General features: G+C 40.0%; 1 protein-coding gene and 1 long non-coding RNA gene across 2 annotated transcripts in view; one reads left to right on the top strand and one right to left on the bottom strand.

The window, feature by feature from the left end:
* Positions 1–3898: 3898 nt before the first annotated feature.
* Positions 3899–18666, top strand: part of LOC105921477 (protein-tyrosine kinase 2-beta) — a 29488-nt gene continuing 14720 nt past the window's right edge. The window contains exons 1-16 of the mRNA XM_021313440.2: positions 3899–4076; positions 4184–4511; positions 8658–8836; positions 9711–9798; positions 9954–10033; positions 10132–10194; positions 10343–10397; positions 10487–10627; positions 11989–12060; positions 12664–12765; positions 13812–13929; positions 14142–14181; positions 14456–14487; positions 14638–14685; positions 16755–16849; positions 16995–17076. Of these exons, the coding sequence (XP_021169115.2) occupies positions 4308–4511; positions 8658–8836; positions 9711–9798; positions 9954–10033; positions 10132–10194; positions 10343–10397; positions 10487–10627; positions 11989–12060; positions 12664–12765; positions 13812–13929; positions 14142–14181; positions 14456–14487; positions 14638–14685; positions 16755–16849; positions 16995–17076 (1399 nt within the window). The 5' untranslated portion in view covers positions 3899–4076; positions 4184–4307. The remainder of the gene's footprint in view (positions 4077–4183; positions 4512–8657; positions 8837–9710; positions 9799–9953; positions 10034–10131; positions 10195–10342; positions 10398–10486; positions 10628–11988; positions 12061–12663; positions 12766–13811; positions 13930–14141; positions 14182–14455; positions 14488–14637; positions 14686–16754; positions 16850–16994; positions 17077–18666) is intronic.
* Positions 10543–18666, bottom strand: part of LOC110367472 — a 27161-nt gene continuing 19037 nt past the window's right edge. Inside the window, exon 3 of the long non-coding RNA XR_004928018.1 lies at positions 10543–10656. This is a non-coding gene — a long non-coding RNA (uncharacterized LOC110367472). The remainder of the gene's footprint in view (positions 10657–18666) is intronic.

Raw genomic sequence — 18666 nt, 5'->3', positions numbered from 1 at the left:
GTAATGACTCAAATAGGCGTTTAGTTTCCTGAATTTATGACGGAGATAAAATAACTTCTTACAGATATAATAAAGTTATAATCAGCATCAGTACTAAAAATAAAAAACAAAGAGTCTTTCTTTAGTTTAAATACAATATAGCATGACGGCAACAAAAATCAGCTATGGAACTGTTTTTGAACAAAAGGATTTAAAAAAAATGTCCATCTGAGCTGGAAGCCATCAACATGTAAATGAAAAATGCTACGAGATAAAAATTATTATTTTTTTTTAAAAAACTGCAGATCCTCTTTTAAACATTGTATTCAGAAAAAAAACTGTTTTTTGTTATTTTTAAAATGTCTGCAACTTAACATTGAGATAAAACAATATTAGGTCAAGAGTTATTAGAAAAATCAAATATATTCAGCACTTTTACTTTGAAAGTATCTTTAGTGTATTTCCTCTCTGTGGTCTGTAATTCTGCCATTTTTGCTGCACAGACATATGTTCATATATTTATTTGTATATTATTCTGATACAATATGATTTGTACTTCTAGTACCAAAAAAAATCTATTTTATAGAATTTATAATGTAAACATCAGATTTATTTATTAATGATAGAAAAATTAAGAGGAGCAGAAACTGAGAGCTTATTGCTGTCAGGATTTTTTCAGCGAGCCTGAGTCAGAGCCTGTGCAACAATCTGCATGATGTAGACAGTTACCTTACTATCTCAGGACAGTATAAACAATATAAACAATTAATGGTTGGATCACGACCCGTGCAACAATTTGTATGATTCAAAGAGATATTGTGTTTGTTGAGAGCAGCTAAGATTATACAGCCTGACTGCAGCTGGTAGGAACTATGGACAGAAGTGCGCCTTAGAACATCTGGGATGCAGCAGTCTGTCACTAAAGGCGCTCTCCAGCTCTGCAACAGCTCCAACCATTGGGTGGGAGACATCGTCCATCACTGATGTGATTTTCCTTACAGTCCTTCTGTCTCCCACCACCTGCACTGGGTCCAGAGGGCATCCCAGGACAGAGCTGGCCCCTCCTAATGAGCTTATCCAGCCACTTCCTCTCAGCTACATATAAGCTGCTCCTCCAGCAAATATTCAGGTGAACACCCAGGTACTTAAAAGAGTCCACTGTCTTCACATCAGTTCCCTGGATGTTCACCTGTGTCAGTGAGGTGGGTGTGTCTGTGAGAGTCCACCACCAGCTCATTTGTTTTCCCTGCATTTAACATGAGGTGGTTCTGCTGGTACCGGTCTACAAAGCTCTGGATCCACTGTCCACATCTGTGATGAGTCTGACTATGGCAGAGCCATCTGAGAACTTCTGCAGGTGGCAGCCTGATGAGTTTATGGAGAAGTCCACAGTGTAGAGGGGGAACAGAAATGGTGTCGGTACCGTGCCCTGCAGGGCTCCCATGCTGCAGTTACGCTCAGCAGCATCTGGCAGCTTTTTTTTTTTTTTATGACCAGGATTTCAATGGATTTAGCTCCATCCATCTTTGACAACAACTTTGACGAATAAAACCATCCCCACAGCATGATGCTGCCACCACCGTGTCAAATGGTGTGTAGCATTTCTGACAGTGTTTGGTTGATGGGCCGAAGAAATCAATTTAGAATCAAAATTAAAAAAATGTCCCTGAAAAACCTGCTTTGAAAAGTGACTGTAGAGAAACAAACAGAGCTATGAAGAGCAATACAGTGAGACAACATAAAAGAGAGTCTGACAAGAAATCATCTTAAGGTTTAGTTTGATTTTTTTTTACCTAATTTAACTCAATTAGTTATACAACGCAAGCAGTTAGATTTAAAACTACGTTAATAAAAATTCTAAAAACAAAACAAAAGACTGCAAATTGGGCTTGAAACATTTCCTTTTGGTCAATATCCTCACGTTTGGGAAAAATTGGGAAAAATAAATTTGAACCTATTTGAAACAAATGACATAAGAAAAGTTAAAAGAGCTCAAATAAAACTGACATTACACTGATTGTATCCATATTAATCTCCAATCCTACATTCTGTTATTGTCTCAAAATTATTAAATCCCCCTTAACAGTACTTTAAAGCAAACACTTACAAATCAGGTCTGGTCTCAGGCACACCATTCAACCAGTTTATCTCAAATAACCAGGCTGTTAACATTAACCTTTGATTGCATGTTAGAAATATGACAACATTAATAGAGTTGTTCAAAAACCTTTAGAGGGGATCCTAAACAAAGGGAAGGATACAAAAAGATAGCAAAGTCAGACAGTGCACCCAGATGTGCAGCTGCAGCTGCAAGCATAGTTTAAACTTTAAAGCGAAAGGAAAAGTGGATTCGCCACCTGGTGGCAGAAAGAGGAAGTGATCAGTGGCTGACAATCAGGCTCCTGAGGAGGCAGGTTGACTGACAGAAGCCCTCGACTGACACTTCTGATCCAAAAACACAACAACTATACAAATAAGCCAACAATGCTGTCTGATTCTGTTCAGTAGAACAAATAATCAAAACTGGAATGTTTTTGTCCCTTGGCTCAGATGTATGAAGTGTAACACTGAGAGGAGCATTACACTGCAAAAAGGGAACTAAAAGTGAGCAACATTTTCTTGAAATGAGTGCATTTGTCCTTGATTTGAACTGCTAAATAAGAGTATTTGCCAATGGAAGGAGATTTTTGCACTTAAATTAAGAACAATGTATCTCCATCATCCTATTTCAACTGCAGGATATCCAATTATCTTATTTTAAGGGTTAAAATACTCATTCCATTGGCAAATAGTCTTATTTAGCTGCTCAAATCAAGAAACAAATATACTCATTTCAAGAAATCTTATTCACTTTTTCTTCCCTTTTTGCAGTGTAGTGACCTATGGCGGTGGCTCAGTGATGCTCTGGGGCGGCTTTGCTTCCTCTAGGACTGTAACACTGTAGCTTGTTGGAGAGAAGGATGGATTGAGTCAAATCCTGGAAGAAAATGTCCCACTGTCTGAGAACAACAATAATAATGTCTCAGAGGCTTGGATTCAGACAGCGGCATAGAAAATACCAGGGTGGCCATTATAGCAGTCTTTCCTGAACTCCAAACACCAAACCAAAGACTAATTGAAGGTCTTTGCTCATGAGGAATTGGGCTAGAAGTCTTCAGGAATGCCGCCAGAAACTGGTGTCTAAATCTGAACAATACTTGCAGAAAGTCATAACCACAAATAAAGATGCTCTACTAATTACAAATGATGCTTGTCAAAAGGGATTTAACAATTTTGAGGGTGCATTTTGTATCTAATCTGGAGAAACCACTTGTAACACAAGTTGTGTCGAGCCATTTGAACTATTCTTTCTTGATTTGAGCAATAATTTTTAGGTGCCACAATAGGTAGGGCAGCCCAAACTCTCTTACTAAGTATCACTTCGCAGTTACTCAATCAAAAACACAGAGGTGGACCTGGAAACTAAAGAGTTTCTGCAATTACCCACTACTTGTGATCTTCCGAACACAGAAAAAAAAGCCTTTTTGTGACTAAGCTACAACACAAAGCGTAGGCGAAAAAGTTTCCCACTCTGCAAACTGTTAATTATCTAAGTCGAAAAAGCGGAACAAGGCTAGGTTTTTATATAATTGGGCATCAAGAAACTCGCTGTACATGTTTGAACTACACTGACGTAAAGAATCCTGGTGATACTTTGTGAGGGGATGCAAGAACGAGGACAAATTGCCCATTTTCTAAGGTTTTGTAAGAGGAAGTGAAAGTTATGTGGGCCGGGCAGCCGTAGGTATGATGCTCGACCGTGGCACTGGCTGTGAAACAGGCGGTGACACAGTGGTTTCATCAGTCCTGTCAGTTTTTCTGTAGCTGCTCCTCAACTTCCTTATTCAGCCCTTGCTACGTTTCCTCTTTCAGTAACCGATATTATTCCTCTTTAGCGCCCTGTTTTGGGTGATTTTTCTGCTCTTGAGCTGAAGTTTGTCTTCGCAAGTCTGAACTTATTCGAGCGATGTTGCCGCTGGTGTCGCTCGGATCGAGTTATGCTCGGTTTTAGCGACCTGGACGAGGACTTCTGAACCGTGGAAGTTAGAGGAGCACGGGTGAGAGCAAGAGGAAGACAGCAGAAACTGAACTACTTGCTGATATGGTTTGAGACCTTTCTGGGCGCACTCATTTCAGCTCTAACCTGACTCTTGTCTGCCTTCAGATCTAATGGCGGCCTTCAGGTTTTCCGTATGAGGGAGAAGGACGTCCAGGAGTGAAGCGGCGACAGTCATGTGCGTCTCTCTTCAGTAGAATACGTGCTCTGCGTTTCCGCCTCTGTGTGCACAATGTCCGATGATATGCAGACCTTGACCTGGAGGAGCATGTCTCCTACCTGCCGGTCGGATTCCTTGGATATGTCTCCCACGACGCACATCGGCAGAGATAGCATCTTCCCGGTGAAGATCATTAAAGTGTGCTTCCTGAGCAACAGCTCCAACCTGGGGAAGAACTTCAAACTGGTCCGCTGCGAGGAGGGTTGGACGATCAAGGTACGCTCTCGTGTTGCTCTACTGCTTGTTTTCTACACTTTCTACCCAATAATAACTATAACACGGTGAAAGGAAAGTCAAGATATAGGGAATAAACCGCAAAAGGGTTGTGTAATGCTGCTAGCCCTTAACCGACCAGTGAAGTTTCAATCTCCAGAGACTCTCCTCTCTTCTGCTCTCGTCAGCAGGTTAGCTAAATCTTATATAAATCAAACTCATGATAATAATCTCTCAAAGTAACTGTTTCTTGTCTTTTTTTGTTTTGTTACATTTTACATTCATATAGATCCAATTTACATGTTTTAACTATGTAATCAAATAAAACATATATACTGTTGGACATTTAATTATAGGCACTTCATTTTGGCTCAAGTAATAATGCAATGCAGTTAAATTCAGGTAATAATGGCAAATACAAACTGAAGTAGCTCTCGGGATTTAACTATCAAAAGACATTCTATAGTAAGGACTGGGTTAGCTAGCTAGCTGTTAGTTTGAGGCTGTATTATCTACCCTGGGAGTTTACACATGTTATGGTGATAACTGTGTACGTTCCTCCCTCTGCCAATGACTCCACACACAGCATCCCCAGGCCCTTTTCTGATCTCCGGAGATTTTAATCATGTCTTCCTGTCCTTTACTCTCCCTACCTTCACCCTATATGTTACCTGCTGCACCAGAGACAATAAAAGCTAGACTTGTTGTACGCCAGCTCAAAGGACGCAGACAGCTCATCACTTTCCTTGCACTAGAGGCTCAGATCACAATTATGAGCGTTATCACAGATCCATCCTTCCAGCACCTGTTAGATTATATAGCCATCATCACTGCCCACTAAATAAATGTTTATCATCTCTGCAGGTTTTATATCGTTTCTCTAGTCTTGTGAACAGTCTGTCGTTGTGCAATTTTACCTACTTAATTCTGAATGTTATTAACAATTATACTTGAATATTATAATGAATAATATGTCATTCGAATCAAAGGGGTAACAACAATGAAAATTATTCATGCCCCAGTGAACTTTAATAACCTTAAATTATAATTGCAACTGGAGTTATTAGTCACTGGTTATTAACCACAAGCGAATTAAAGTGTCTACGTATATCCGGTTGTTGTCAAGAGAGAGATGATTCAATGACTCTTAGCGACCATTCGATCACTGAATTAAAAATAATCACAGACCAGCTAGCTCAAAGATTTGATAGATATAATTCCCTTTTATAGCAATTATTCTGTTTAAAACACTACTTGAACAGACTAACTAAATAAAACACGAAAACAGAAAATAAATCAAAATAAAAGTCAGTAAAATGGATTAATTCTAAGGGTAGCAATCTGTAAATAAATTCACAGTTGATTGAGCAATTAGCATCAAATAGCAACATTTGTAATGTAAGCAGCATTGAAAAGGGTGGTTTACCTAATAGCTTTGAGGTAGTGTAATGGCGGACCCACACTAGGCCTGAAGCTTGAAAGGACGGGCACCTAAGGCAAATGAGCTAGCCCCTTGCAATGGTTAGCTCATACAACAGTTAGCTTCAATACAGTTCTGGCTCTGGGCCCCAAAATGGCGGCCAGCTAACGATGGCCGTTAGCAACGGGTGGCTTCGGTGTAGCTTGCAGCTAAGGGCCTTGAAAAGTCTTCAGCCCAGATAATAATCTAGTGCTAACCACAGTTAGCCCAGCCACTTCCTGCCCTGCACAAGATGGCGGCGGCTGAGGCAGTCATCTAACTCACTACCCACTGCTAGCCGCCACACCCAGATAGGGGCCGAGGGTGGACTCGACTTGACACAACAGTTACCGGCTAACACAATGAGCTCCAACGACAACTGCGGGAAACTCAAAAGCCGGGGGAAAGGTAGACAGGAAGAAGCGAAAAAGAGGAGGGATGGCGTTAATACTGAGCCCATCAGTGCGGCTTTCTCAATAAAACCAAAACAGAGCACAAAACAGTTTATCATGTTAATTCAGCACCACATTAGAAACATTCAACAAAACTCCCTTTGGCGTAACTTCAACTTTAGCATGCGGTGGGCCCGTTAGCGAGCACTTTGCAGGACCAACGTTGCCGCATCACTTTTTCTCTCTGTTGTGCTGATAACAAGGAGGTCTAGACTTTAATTCAACCCTGAGTAGAAGACTGGATAAATCCTATGTCCTCTAGGGACCAACAAAGCGCTGTCCGTTTTTGTTTTGGCCAAACAAACCACCAGACCAGGTGCGGCCAGCTACCTCCGTCCAGACGAGCCAAGCCTCTTCCCACAGACGACGGAGTCTCCGACTGCTCAGAGAGCCAGTACACAACGCACATCGCAGTGAATTCAAATAATGAACTCAAGTGATATTTGTGCCTGAGCAGATTCTTTTTAGACGTAGAGTTTAAAACGTGCAGAATTTCAGCTGAACGTCTCCTCAATACAGCGAGGCTGTACAAAAGAAGAAAAGAACGATGGTTTGCTTTTTGGGTTATAGCCCCAGGATGTAATCTGAGCTGGGGGAAGCTATAAACTTGGGTGTAATCCGAGCTGTGGGCAGTGCAGAAGTTGTAGTTCCAACTGTGTTGCATGCTGGGAGTTGCATTTCGTCACGTTTTAATGGCATCACACTTTTGTCTTTTCATGCCTAAATATATGTGCATATTTTGTAATTTTTTTTTTGTTTAAATCTCCGTAATCAGCTACACAATTCTTTAATCTGAGTATGCTATTTTCAATAACTGTGCGTTTTTTTTTATTCTTGTTGAATCTCTTATTCCTTATTTTTGTTTTTATATTACTTTATATTATTTACCCTTGTGTGAATCTGCATGTTTCGTCTTGCCTGTCACTTTGCTGATGGTACACATGAATTTATCCACTGAGGGACTAAATTCTGTTCTTGTGAACCGCATCGAGTCTCCAACAGTAGGAGTCCGTACTGAGTAAGCATGTGGCGACAGTGGAAAGTAACAACTCCCGTTTAACAGGAAGTGACAGAATCTCTTGGACTGACAGTGAGGTGTGAGGACAGAGCAAAGACATAATACAGAAACATTTCTTTTAAATAAAATAATCTATATTTATTAATCGTAATGTCCAGTAGTTAAAGTTTCTCATGTCAAAGTTCTTAATGTTAAACTGTTAAAATATTTTCAATATGCAGAGCATGTTTTGTGTTGTTGTTTTGTTTTAATTAAAAAGAAACTCTTATTACTGTTATACTGCTCATCTGTGAAGCTCTCTTGTATCTAAGGGGAATAACTGATGCTGATTGGCCAACTTTAGACAACCTGTAGCTCATTGGCTGATTAAAAATCAGCTTCTGGTTGGTTGGCTCCCACATGGGACCTTCAGAAAGAAGAATGTTAGTTTTCTGAGTCAAGAAAGTTAACCCAACCAAGTCACCAGGACCTGCACAGCAGTGGTCGACCGATACGTCGGTGGTCCGATATTTTAGGCCGATATTTGTTATTCCTGTATCGGCCGATACACACATCTGTTCGCCCATCCATGATTTAAAAACCCTCGTCTGATACCCAGCCGGCAAGCTGCCACCACTGGGCATGTCTTCATTCCCATGGAGAATCATGTATGCACATGAAAAATAATTACCAATCACTATGCGTACAGCATCTAACTTAACATAAAATAATGTTTATACACTGCAGCAGTGGTCAGTGTTTTTCCACCTTCTCCCCACTGAACTAAAGAAGTGGAGTCTCGGTTACAGCATTTCTGTTTTTATTTCCTGCCCCCCTGTACATTAATTGTACGAAAGATTGTGAGCCTTTCCACTTTTGCAACAATAAAAAATCATTTTAGCATTGTCTGACCAAGGGAAGACTTTGCTTTTTTTACTCTTTCTGTACTTAAAAGTTTCCAAACCACAGTAGAGAGCAGCGAGTATTGTAGTTTTAGCTCCCACAGACTGACTTCACCATTGATAGCGCCTGTATTCCTCGTGCATTTTTTTTACTCATCTGCTGTAAATAATGTGTCAATTAGCACCATCACACCGCAACTGTTGTCAAACTGTTAACATCACAGCTGTGGGTTATAAATAAAAGCTGAGACAAGCATTTACGGTATACTCCTCTTGTTTTGGTAGCCATTTTGAAAAACCAAGCAGATAGTCGTACACTAATAATTATTTCCGCTCTAGAATGTGATCCATACGGTGCTGTCCAGTGGCTGCGTGGGTCCAGGCATAAAGCACAGCCTCTGTTACGGCCTTCTGCTCAAACACCTCAAGTCGTCAGAGATGCACTGGCTGCATCCAGATCTGACTGTGATCGAGCTCACCCAACGCTATGAACAGCAGCATGTTGAAGCCGAGTGGAGGTCGGTATCTCCATTTATTTCTTGTTTTGTTTGGTGTCTTTGGTTCCAATAAGGAAATATTAAAAAAAAACGTAATAACAATCAAATTTTCTAAATCGGCAATGAAGAAATTCTTCCTCTTATCCATGCAACCCATCAAATTTAAATAATTTCAATTTTTATGGTATTACTAAAAAAATTCTAGGTTCCTACAATATTACCGTTTCAATACTTCATTTATTTCTATACTCAGTTTTACAGATTTTTATGACCTTATAGACATATGAGTCTAAACCAGTTGCATAGGGTGATATAGTTATCTTATTATACAACACTTGAAAAACACTGTGCCTAGTTTCCTGTTGACTAGTGTGGTAATGGGCTTTTTCACATTATTTGTCCTTTGGGGCAAACTTGCATCAGTTAAAATATAAAATACTTTTAGTATTTATTTAATATATAATACATAGACAAAGCTGGTATGGATTAAAATTCCTTGTAGTCACAGTTTGTAATCCAAAATATTTTTCTACCAACAAACAGTGATCTCATAATAGAAATAATATCTAATGAAATCCTCAATGGTTTCCAGAAATGTAGGTTTTTATCTTTAGGATGGTTGAATAACAGATAAGGACTGGAAATTAAATTCTTATACTTGATGATTAAATCAAATTCCATATTGCACAGCAATCCTGAAAATCTCTAAAATTGGGATAAAATGCTTTTATTTCCCCCCAAATTTTAATATATCTATATTGAAAATGTCAATAAATTCTTGTTTCTGAGCAAAAACCTGCGTGTAAAAGCTGATAAATGCCGACCAGTTTGTCTGAAAAACCTGCTGAAATGTGTTCCTTTTCCATTAAGCTAATTATGACCCGTGTCTGTACAGATACGACCTGAGGATCAGATACATCCCGTTAGACTTCATGGAGACATTTAAGGATGACAGAACAACCATGCTTTACTTCTACCAACAGGTCAATGAACACATTCCTACTTATTTTTCTCTTGTCTTTTAACAATGTCCAGATTACCTTTAATACGAATAGAGGGTTAACCTACGATTCTCTTAACACTTTGGTAAATGTCATAAAAGCTGTAATTAATATAAGATTTGGTTGCTCATCAACAGATCCGAAGTGATTATATGCACAATTATGCCTCCAAAGTCAGCGATGGGATGGCCTTACAGCTTGGCTGTCTGGAAATCAGGTAATGACCGCCTGCTGCTTCACTGCCCAGGTTCTAAGCAGAAGACAAGAAAGAGTCACGTTGATAGTAACCGTTAAATCCTGGTGTTATCGCTGCAGGAGGTTCTACAAAGACATGAACCCAAATGGACTGGAGAAAAAGTCTAACTTTGAACTGCTGGAGTAAGTCAAGACTTCCTGGGAAGACGCATCCAGATGTTAATTGATGCAAGCATAAAATCCTGCAGATACTGTTAAACAGAGCAACAAACTAAGATATTGTGGTCATTAAAGGGGAAAAATTACTGACTTTCATTATTCCGCTCCGTAGGAAAGAAGTAGGACTGGACCTGTTCTTTCCTAGAGAGCTCATAGAGAGCATGAAGGTAAAGATAACCCTCCAGGCCACACGACTTGCTCTCGGTAACACGTTACGCAGTGAATGACGTCATCTGTCTGTGTGGTTGCATGCAAGCCCAAGCAGTTGCGTCGGCTGATCCAGCAGACGTTTCAGAGCTACTCGACGTTTCAGCAGGACCAGTGCATGGCCAAGTTCTTCACCACGTTGTCTCAGTGCTACAGCATCACCGAGGAACGCTACGGCTGCCAGCTGGTGGTGAGCCTCTCACACGGCATCCTGTGGTCCTATGCAGAAAAAAAGTCATTTAAATACATCACAAATCAGCCGTTTTATAGTTCAGTTTTACTAATCAACAGGCCCAATTACTGTCTGACTTGCAGAACGAAGACGCTTCTAAACTAGAACCCATCTGACAACATGAAGTAGGCTAAAAGAGCTCTAAAAGCAACACACCATGCCCCGATCTAAAGAAACATACAAAAAAAAGGAGAACTAAAGTATTTTCCATCTATCAGTCAAACATGGAGAAAACATGGACCAGTGTTAACGCCTTTATTGGAGTGGCCGCCCCAACAAAATTACTCTGAGTGCCCATCGGAAAACAGAATAGCTTAGTTTGCCCACGTTCTGCGTGAGGTGAGAACTGAGTCTGAATTTAGCTCTCTCTCCCAACCACAGACCACCTACAACAAACATCACGCAGTTTTAGAGATTTTCATAAGAAACTGAGCAGTGTGACTGCCACCGAGACCAAAGTCTGATGTTTTTTTTTTTTTTTTACGTTTCGACTTTATTTTTTGCTCGGCCACAACCGCTTCTACCACTTTTTGCTCCAATCTCTCCTTTCAGGGCCTGACTTTAAGCACTGCAGGCCTCATTTGCCGTAGTTATGGTTAGTGTTCGTGCGACAACCATTAGAAAGAGAGACTGGCCTCCAAAGTGGAAAAAAAATAAATAAACTTTGTCAAAAAGCAACTCGACAATCCCTTTAGACAAACTTGGACCTTTACGGTTGTAAAGCCGACAGTATTTCATTAAATTATAACACCACAGACAGCCTAGTGTTATGTTCTGGGTCAGAACCAGGAAGACCTGCCCTAACTGATTAAACCATGAGAGGTAAAAACTAAAACCTAAATTAAAGCTCATTTGGGTTATAAAGTGGGAGAACTTGGGTTCTGTTAACGTGATTTCTTAAATATACGGGTCGGGTACAATCAGGATTTCGTGTGGCTAGAGACACTGACCTAAAAAAAAAAGGTTAATCAGTTAATTATTGGATTAATTATGCTTCCACACAGTGACATGCTGGTTTGGTCTAGATTCTTTCTTTACCTTTTATAAATGAAAACCACATTTTCTCTTTACTTATAACCAATTTGTCTTTGTCAGCCATTCAAATATATTTGACAAACTAGAAAATTTGAGTGGGACAAAAAAAGAAAATAAAGGCAAAAACAATGAGAATGCATCTATCGCTATGAAAATGTTTTTTCATAGCGATAGATGCATTTCCATATGTTTGTATCTAGTGATCTAAAAGATGTCTGCCTGTAAATAAAAGCAGAAAAGTGCTATTTAACCAGCAGACCCTGTTTGTGTTGTTCTTCCTGCAGCACGGCTGGAATCTGGCCATTGACTTGGTCATAGGAGCCAACGGGATCAGTCAACAAACTGATAACTCAAAAGTAAGTGGAAACATTTTGTCTTTTGCCTTTGTGTTTGGTGCTGGTCAGTTCAACTTTTTTATATTTGGCCCCTTTACCCTAATTTTTCTGGGTACGATAAGAGCCGTCCCGCCACGGGACATCTCGTAACGACTGTGTGTCATTTGGTTAATGCCTAGGCGACGCCTTATACCCGCTTTAAACAAAAAACGCTTTTAAAAAAAATGGTTTTCTATAGTCTACAGCTAGGAAGTGTTGCTCACCTCTTGAGAGTCAGCCGGCCCAAACAGGGCTCAGAACCACACTCTATACACACAGGGTGTTTTTTTAAATGTTTTTTTTTTCTGGCATTCTATCTCCATTATACATTAAAAGCATAACTACCAAAAATAAAATGGATCAATAAGCAATGGTTAAGTACGTAGATGAGCAAAAAGGAAGTATGTTGGGTTGAAATGGGTACTGGGGTGGCTATAAATGAGTAAAGGCATGAATTGACTCGTCATCTATTTGGTTCCTTAGCTCTTTATTGCTTTAACCAAACCAGCAGCTCCATCCCACCTCAGTGCTTTTTTTTTTGTTAATATTCATTTTATTAATTTCAAAATATTGTCTGTTTCACAGCCCGTCTGTCTGGCCAAGTTCTCTGACGTTCGCAGTATCTCCTGCTCTGCTGAAACAGATGGCCGCGCCCTTCTCACCGTGCACATAGAGGGATCGAAACAGGTAACCCTCGACTTCCTGATCCAGCAGTTTAAAACTCAGGGTAGCACGAGAAAGCCATGCAATAAATGTCATTATTCCTAACAGCACGCATTTTATGGCTTTATTATTTTATCTTTTTGCCATCGTCAATGCAAACTCACAAAACAGAGCTTTTCTCTACAACAGAGGTTGCTGCAGCTTAACTTCCTAGGACTGAACGATAATTAAACAATATATATCAATCAATTGGTTTATATCAATGATAGAAAAAAAGGGTCAATAAAAAGTTCAACTGAACAACAGTTTTACTTCCTTCTGCATTCTAGCCTATCGTGTTGGTTAATATTACAGTCGTTACTTCTTCCCAACCAATCACAACGCAGATCCAGGAACGCTCCGCCCGCTTCAAAGAGATCAGAGAGCACGCGATTTTTTTAACTTTTTTGGTAAAAAGTTGGTTGAATAAAGGGTTGAGTTTGAGTTCAGTATTTGTGTGTTCTGTATCTAACAATAGGTCACTAAGCAACAGCATAAAATTTCTAAGGCTGCGTTTAAAATAGATGTTTTGAATTTGTTGATAATTCTAGATATCGATCAATATGATTTCTATTTTATCGATATGCCTTTCTTTTATATATCGTCCAGCTCTACAGCTTCCACAAATGTCAGGGTTTGACTTAAAACTCAGCAAGTCTTTGGTTTTAACTATTTAACCCGTTTAAGGCAGCATGCTTATCTAATGCTAGCTTAGTATTTAACCTGGAAAAGCTAAAACGCTCCTTTAGCTGGCCAACCAAAACGCGTTGGGCCTTAAAGAGACAGGCACTTAAAATGGGCATTTCAGATACAGCAGGGATGCTAAATGTAGAGTTTTAACGTGCAAAACTTTTTGTACTTTAGCAACAAACCGGTCTCTGGCACAAGCTTTGGACCCAAATCCTCCAGTCATACAAAGAACTGGAGCCTCTTTGCATTCTGCCATGGTCTCTGAGTTGCACTTTTGTTGTGGTTTCAAAGCTCGCCACGTGCATCAAAGGCTGATTATCTTTGTGTTGTCAATGCTCCAGCCGCTCGCGGTGAACACCACCTCCCTGGCCGTGGCGGAGAACATGGCCGACCTGATCGACGGCTACTGTCGCCTGGAGGGAAAAGCCGAGAGCTCGCTCATAATCAGACCCCACAAAGGTATGATCGCCTGAGTCACGGGTAGGAAATGATGCAGGGCCAGAGTCAGAACAGAAAGGCTGCTATGCAGTCAATGCAGTGTGGAAATAAGAAATTGAAAATGTACTTAATTACTTCTAATGGAGGTTAGAATCAAGCTGCAATATGCTGCCAACTGCAGATTATTAAAAAGTGAAAGTATTAACGCCAGTGTTGTATTTTGGGTTTTACAGGAAGAGACTCGAGGCTAAAGCTTCCAGACATACCTCAACGGTGACTATAATGAGTCATTTTTCAGAAATGGTCATGATGACGCTGGTGTTTTCCTCTCCAAATGTGCTAAAAGCATAAACTGTGCAGGAGCTGTTAGCTTTGTGGTGCTTCCTCCTTTTTAGCTTTGCACTTTTTCTCTCGCGCTCCTCTGAACTTGACCAAAGTGTCATTCGAGCGTTACTTGCACTCGGCTCAGTCAATTTCTGCAGCTCTGTCTGTATCAGCTGCGTTCTTTAACGCCAAATGATAATTTTCTCTAATTTTTGTTTTCCAGAGCGGGTCCCGTCGGTCCTGACAGAGGTTTAAGTAAGTCGACGTACTCATTTACAAATTCAGCTGACACTCAGATCCAGAACTTTTACTTTAATTTTGCCATTTTCACAACGTTTAAAGGGATTTTAAAGGAGTCAACGTGGAGTGAAACTACTGTTTTACCGTATTATTTCTTCACTTCAGGTTCTGATATCTACGCAGAGATCCCAGAACACACAGTAAAGTATGACGGTAAGTAGTGAAAACCCCAAATAGCCCAGTCAAATCCTAAATGACTAGAATCTAAGCATCAATTGTGAATAAAACCTAATGTAATACTGAAACGTTTAGTAAACATCCATTTATCAGCCCATTTATTTAGTGAGGGAAGTAAATTGGGGTTTGTTTCACCAAAATACCAGAAGCCACACTTTTCTGCAACCCGAACAATTCATAAGTCTGTTACTCAAGTTAATCAAAAGCTAAGGAATTCAGTAGCTAATATATAACTTGCTGGGTCACAGATGTATAACATTTATAATGAATAATCTGACAAATTGCTGCATTAGTCTTACCCTCTCTTCAAAATGGGAAAAACAAGAGAACACGATATACAAGTAAGCCAGATGTAGTAAATATAAGTTTATTTATCCATGTAGCACCATTCACAGATAAGTGCTGCACGCTACATCTCTTAGTTAGAATATGGTGGAAGAGCTGAATAACTTTCTGACTCAGAAAGTGAAACTTGTACATTTCATGAATTCATTACACATACAGAGAAATATTTAAAGCCTTGGTTTCTCTAAACTTAACTCTGTAATCACAACCACATGTTCTGTATGCTTCTGTGCGTGGTGTGACGCCACGCCTTGTGAATCGCCCCCAAACTTCTCGAATGCATATTTTGCTTCACAGTCAAATCCAGACTGCAGTTACTCCCGCTGCTTGTGCACCATTTTTTCTGCTGCATTTTTTCCTTCCACTCAACTTCCCATCAATATGCTTGGATAGAGCACTCTGGGAGCTTTATCTACAAGAATCGGACTAATTTATGTAATATTAAATTTTTATGAGAATGTTATAGTTTTCATTTGCTCTAGGGGCAATAATTAAAATTAAGAGAGGTACATTCGTAATTATTATAGGTAACAGAGTTTTTCTTTTTGCTTTTAGTTACAAAGATAAGTTAACTTTATAATAACATTCTAATTTATTGCATGTGACAGTTGCTTCGGCAGTGATACCAGGAAAAGCCTTTTGTGTCCTACCACAACAAATGCAAATATGTAACGTTTGCTAAAAGGTGCTAACGGACGTCACATGGGTCACATGATGATAAACCGGTCTCATTTACTGGGTCTGCTATGGAAACCAAACACAACAATGTAAAACAGAACCTCGAGCTCACTCTTGGGTATGGTGGAGGACCTGTGATGCTGTGGGCCCGTTCCCTGGGTGCGTTTTACAAAATGCACGCATCATCCAGGGAATACCACAGTATCTTAAGCAGGAGCTCAGAGCTCACCTGCAACAAGATGAGCAAGGGTTATAAGTAGTGTTGCACCGACGCCATTTTTTGGCCCTCATACTGATACCCGAAACCTGGCTGTGCAGTATTGGCCGATACCGATACCATCTGTTTGAAATTGATGTGTGTGTGTATATATGAAGAACTGCATACTATTTAGGGTAGTGGAACTTTTTATTGCCTACCTGGAATGGGTGACAATAGTTGAATAAACTTTTGGCTCTCAAAGGCCAAAATAGTGCAACATTGGTGAAATTATAACATGTATAATAGTAGTGCAACAGTAAGACAGTAAAATGACATTAATAATTGAATAAACTCTTTTAAACCCTGAGATTTGGCTCTCAAATGCCAAAATAGTGCAACTTTCATGAACTTATATAACATCTATAATGCTAATCGGGAGAAAGAAGGCTGCAAACATCAAAATGGTATTGGTGCCCTATTTGTTGGTACTCGCTGATACCGATACCAACATTTTAGTGCTGGATCGGGGCCCCGTCTGATACTGGTATCGGTATCGGTGCAACACTAATTATAAGTAAGGCCTGATGATTCTCCATGATTGAGAGAGATTGGTTATTCCTTTTTTTGCACAAAGATTCCACTCTTTAACGATACAACCATTTCTTAACACATGATATGGGCGTTTCCCTAATTTTCTAGGTCATATCATGCTGCTCCATTAACTTGCATTAGCTATGCTTTGGCACTCTGCAACATCTTAATGTTTCTGTTGGATAATCCTTAAAGAAAACTGACTTTCCTTCCCCCTGATTTTTCTGTTTAGATAAGCATCGGATCTCCCGAGGGGACATCGTTGTTGGTCGGATCCTGGGCGAAGGATTCTTTGGAGAGGTCCATGAGGGAGTTTACAAAAGTCCAGTGAGTTTGTCTCGCCATCTGCTTTTCTAGCAGCACTAAGCTCGCCCCAAACCCCCGAATGGACCTCACTGTATCGTACAACTCTGTAAATCCAGTGCATGCATTGCCGTGATGATGACGAAGGTCCGTGTGTGTGTGTTTGCAGAGCGGGGAAAGAACGCGCGTGGCGATCAAAACGTGTAAAGACTGCTCGGCTGAGGTGAAGGAGAAGTTTCTCAGTGAAGCCGGTGAGTACGCACACGGCTGCAGCAGTGATTGTTTCCTCCCGAGACACCATTCATCCTATTACTCATGTCGCGATCGTCATTAACCTATTTAGCTACAAATAGCCAGCGAGGATGACGATGTGTCGCAACTGCGCAAAGAAAAAAAAAAAAACACCCATCTGAAACGTCTGAATCATCTGAAAACATTTTAGTGAGACGTTCTTTTACGTCTCAAGGCAAACAGAGACAGCGGTGGAGACGAAGCGCCGCTCTCAGCTAGTTTGATCGTTCAACCCATTGATCCGAGCGCCGCTTCTGCTAACTTCCTGCTGTCTTGTGGTTTTGTACAACAGCTCAAACTGAAACCTGTGGTAACGGCAGGGGAAATCTAAACAAAACTAAAAGAGTGGCCCATAACAGACAGATGATGTCTAATGTTGATTGTGATTATTGAGAATCAGTCTTATTTTGCCACAAACTTCAATATTTTATTGGGATTTTGTATGGCAGACCAACATGTAGTGGTGCGTAAATGTGAAGTTGAAGGAGTAGGTCACTTTTCCTTCAGTTTTTCCTAAAATTTCCTAAGCTAACATCTGAAAAGTGTGGTATGTATTCAGCCTCCTTTATTCTGATACCCCTAAATAAAATACAGTGCAAAGCTGGTAAAAACATACTTGCAGCTTTAAGTGCAGCAAAGGCTGGTTCAACAAATAAAATGCACTCCACACTTTTCAGATTTTTAATAAATAAAGCTTTGAGAGTCCTGTATCATTGCCCTTCTACTACATATGTGCTGCTTTGTTGGGTTGTTCTGTTGCATAAATACCCAACAAACATCATGGGCTCGCGTGTGGCCGTAACGTGACAAAATGTGAAAAAGTCTATGAGGTCAAACATTTTTTTACATCTCTTTTCCTTTCTGGGTTTGGTTTCTAGCTGTGGTCCTGACCTCCATCTGTGGGCTCGGTCAGTACCAGCTAACCCTGGGCAGTGGCTATTTGTCGCTAAATAGGTTTAGGTTAAATTAAACCATCACCTAGACGTAGTCACAGTGGTTTTAGTACGACAGGGCTGAGCTGCAGGCACTACTGAATACTGTTACTGTGAATAACAGCAGAATTATGGTTTGTCGCTGCTGGTGATCATTGTTAACATGCACAAAATATAGCAGCGCATGCTGTTATTTCGAGGCTTTACAGTGTAAAATTAGTTAAATGAACATTTGATCGCGCAGAGAAGCGTCGCTCACAACTTGGTGGGTGAACTTTTATTGGTAAGAACATTAGAAAGATGTTTCTGCTTCAGGTACATTGAGGTAGCTCTTTAAAGATTCCCAGAAAAAAGTAAGGTCTGTAAACTTTTTTTTTTTAAAGAGCTATAAGATGAGACTATATCGATTATATCGACCCGCTCAGCCATTTCTCATATTTATCTACAGCTGTTTGTTATAAAAATGTGCCTGTGAGACATTTGGGATAAAGCTTGGATTCAAAGATCCCTTTTTATAATTACTTTTTGAAAAGAAAAGCATAATCAAGATAAATATTGTATATCGGCATTCAGCATAAAAATATTGGGATGTTATATCACCCAGCCCTATTGTTTAGG

Source organism: Fundulus heteroclitus, chromosome 24 (assembly GCF_011125445.2).
Source record: "Fundulus heteroclitus isolate FHET01 chromosome 24, MU-UCD_Fhet_4.1, whole genome shotgun sequence".
Lineage (NCBI taxonomy): Eukaryota > Metazoa > Chordata > Actinopteri > Cyprinodontiformes > Fundulidae > Fundulus > Fundulus heteroclitus.
The sequence above is the reverse complement of the archived record's forward strand: the minus strand, read 5'-3'. Positions and strand labels throughout refer to the sequence as shown.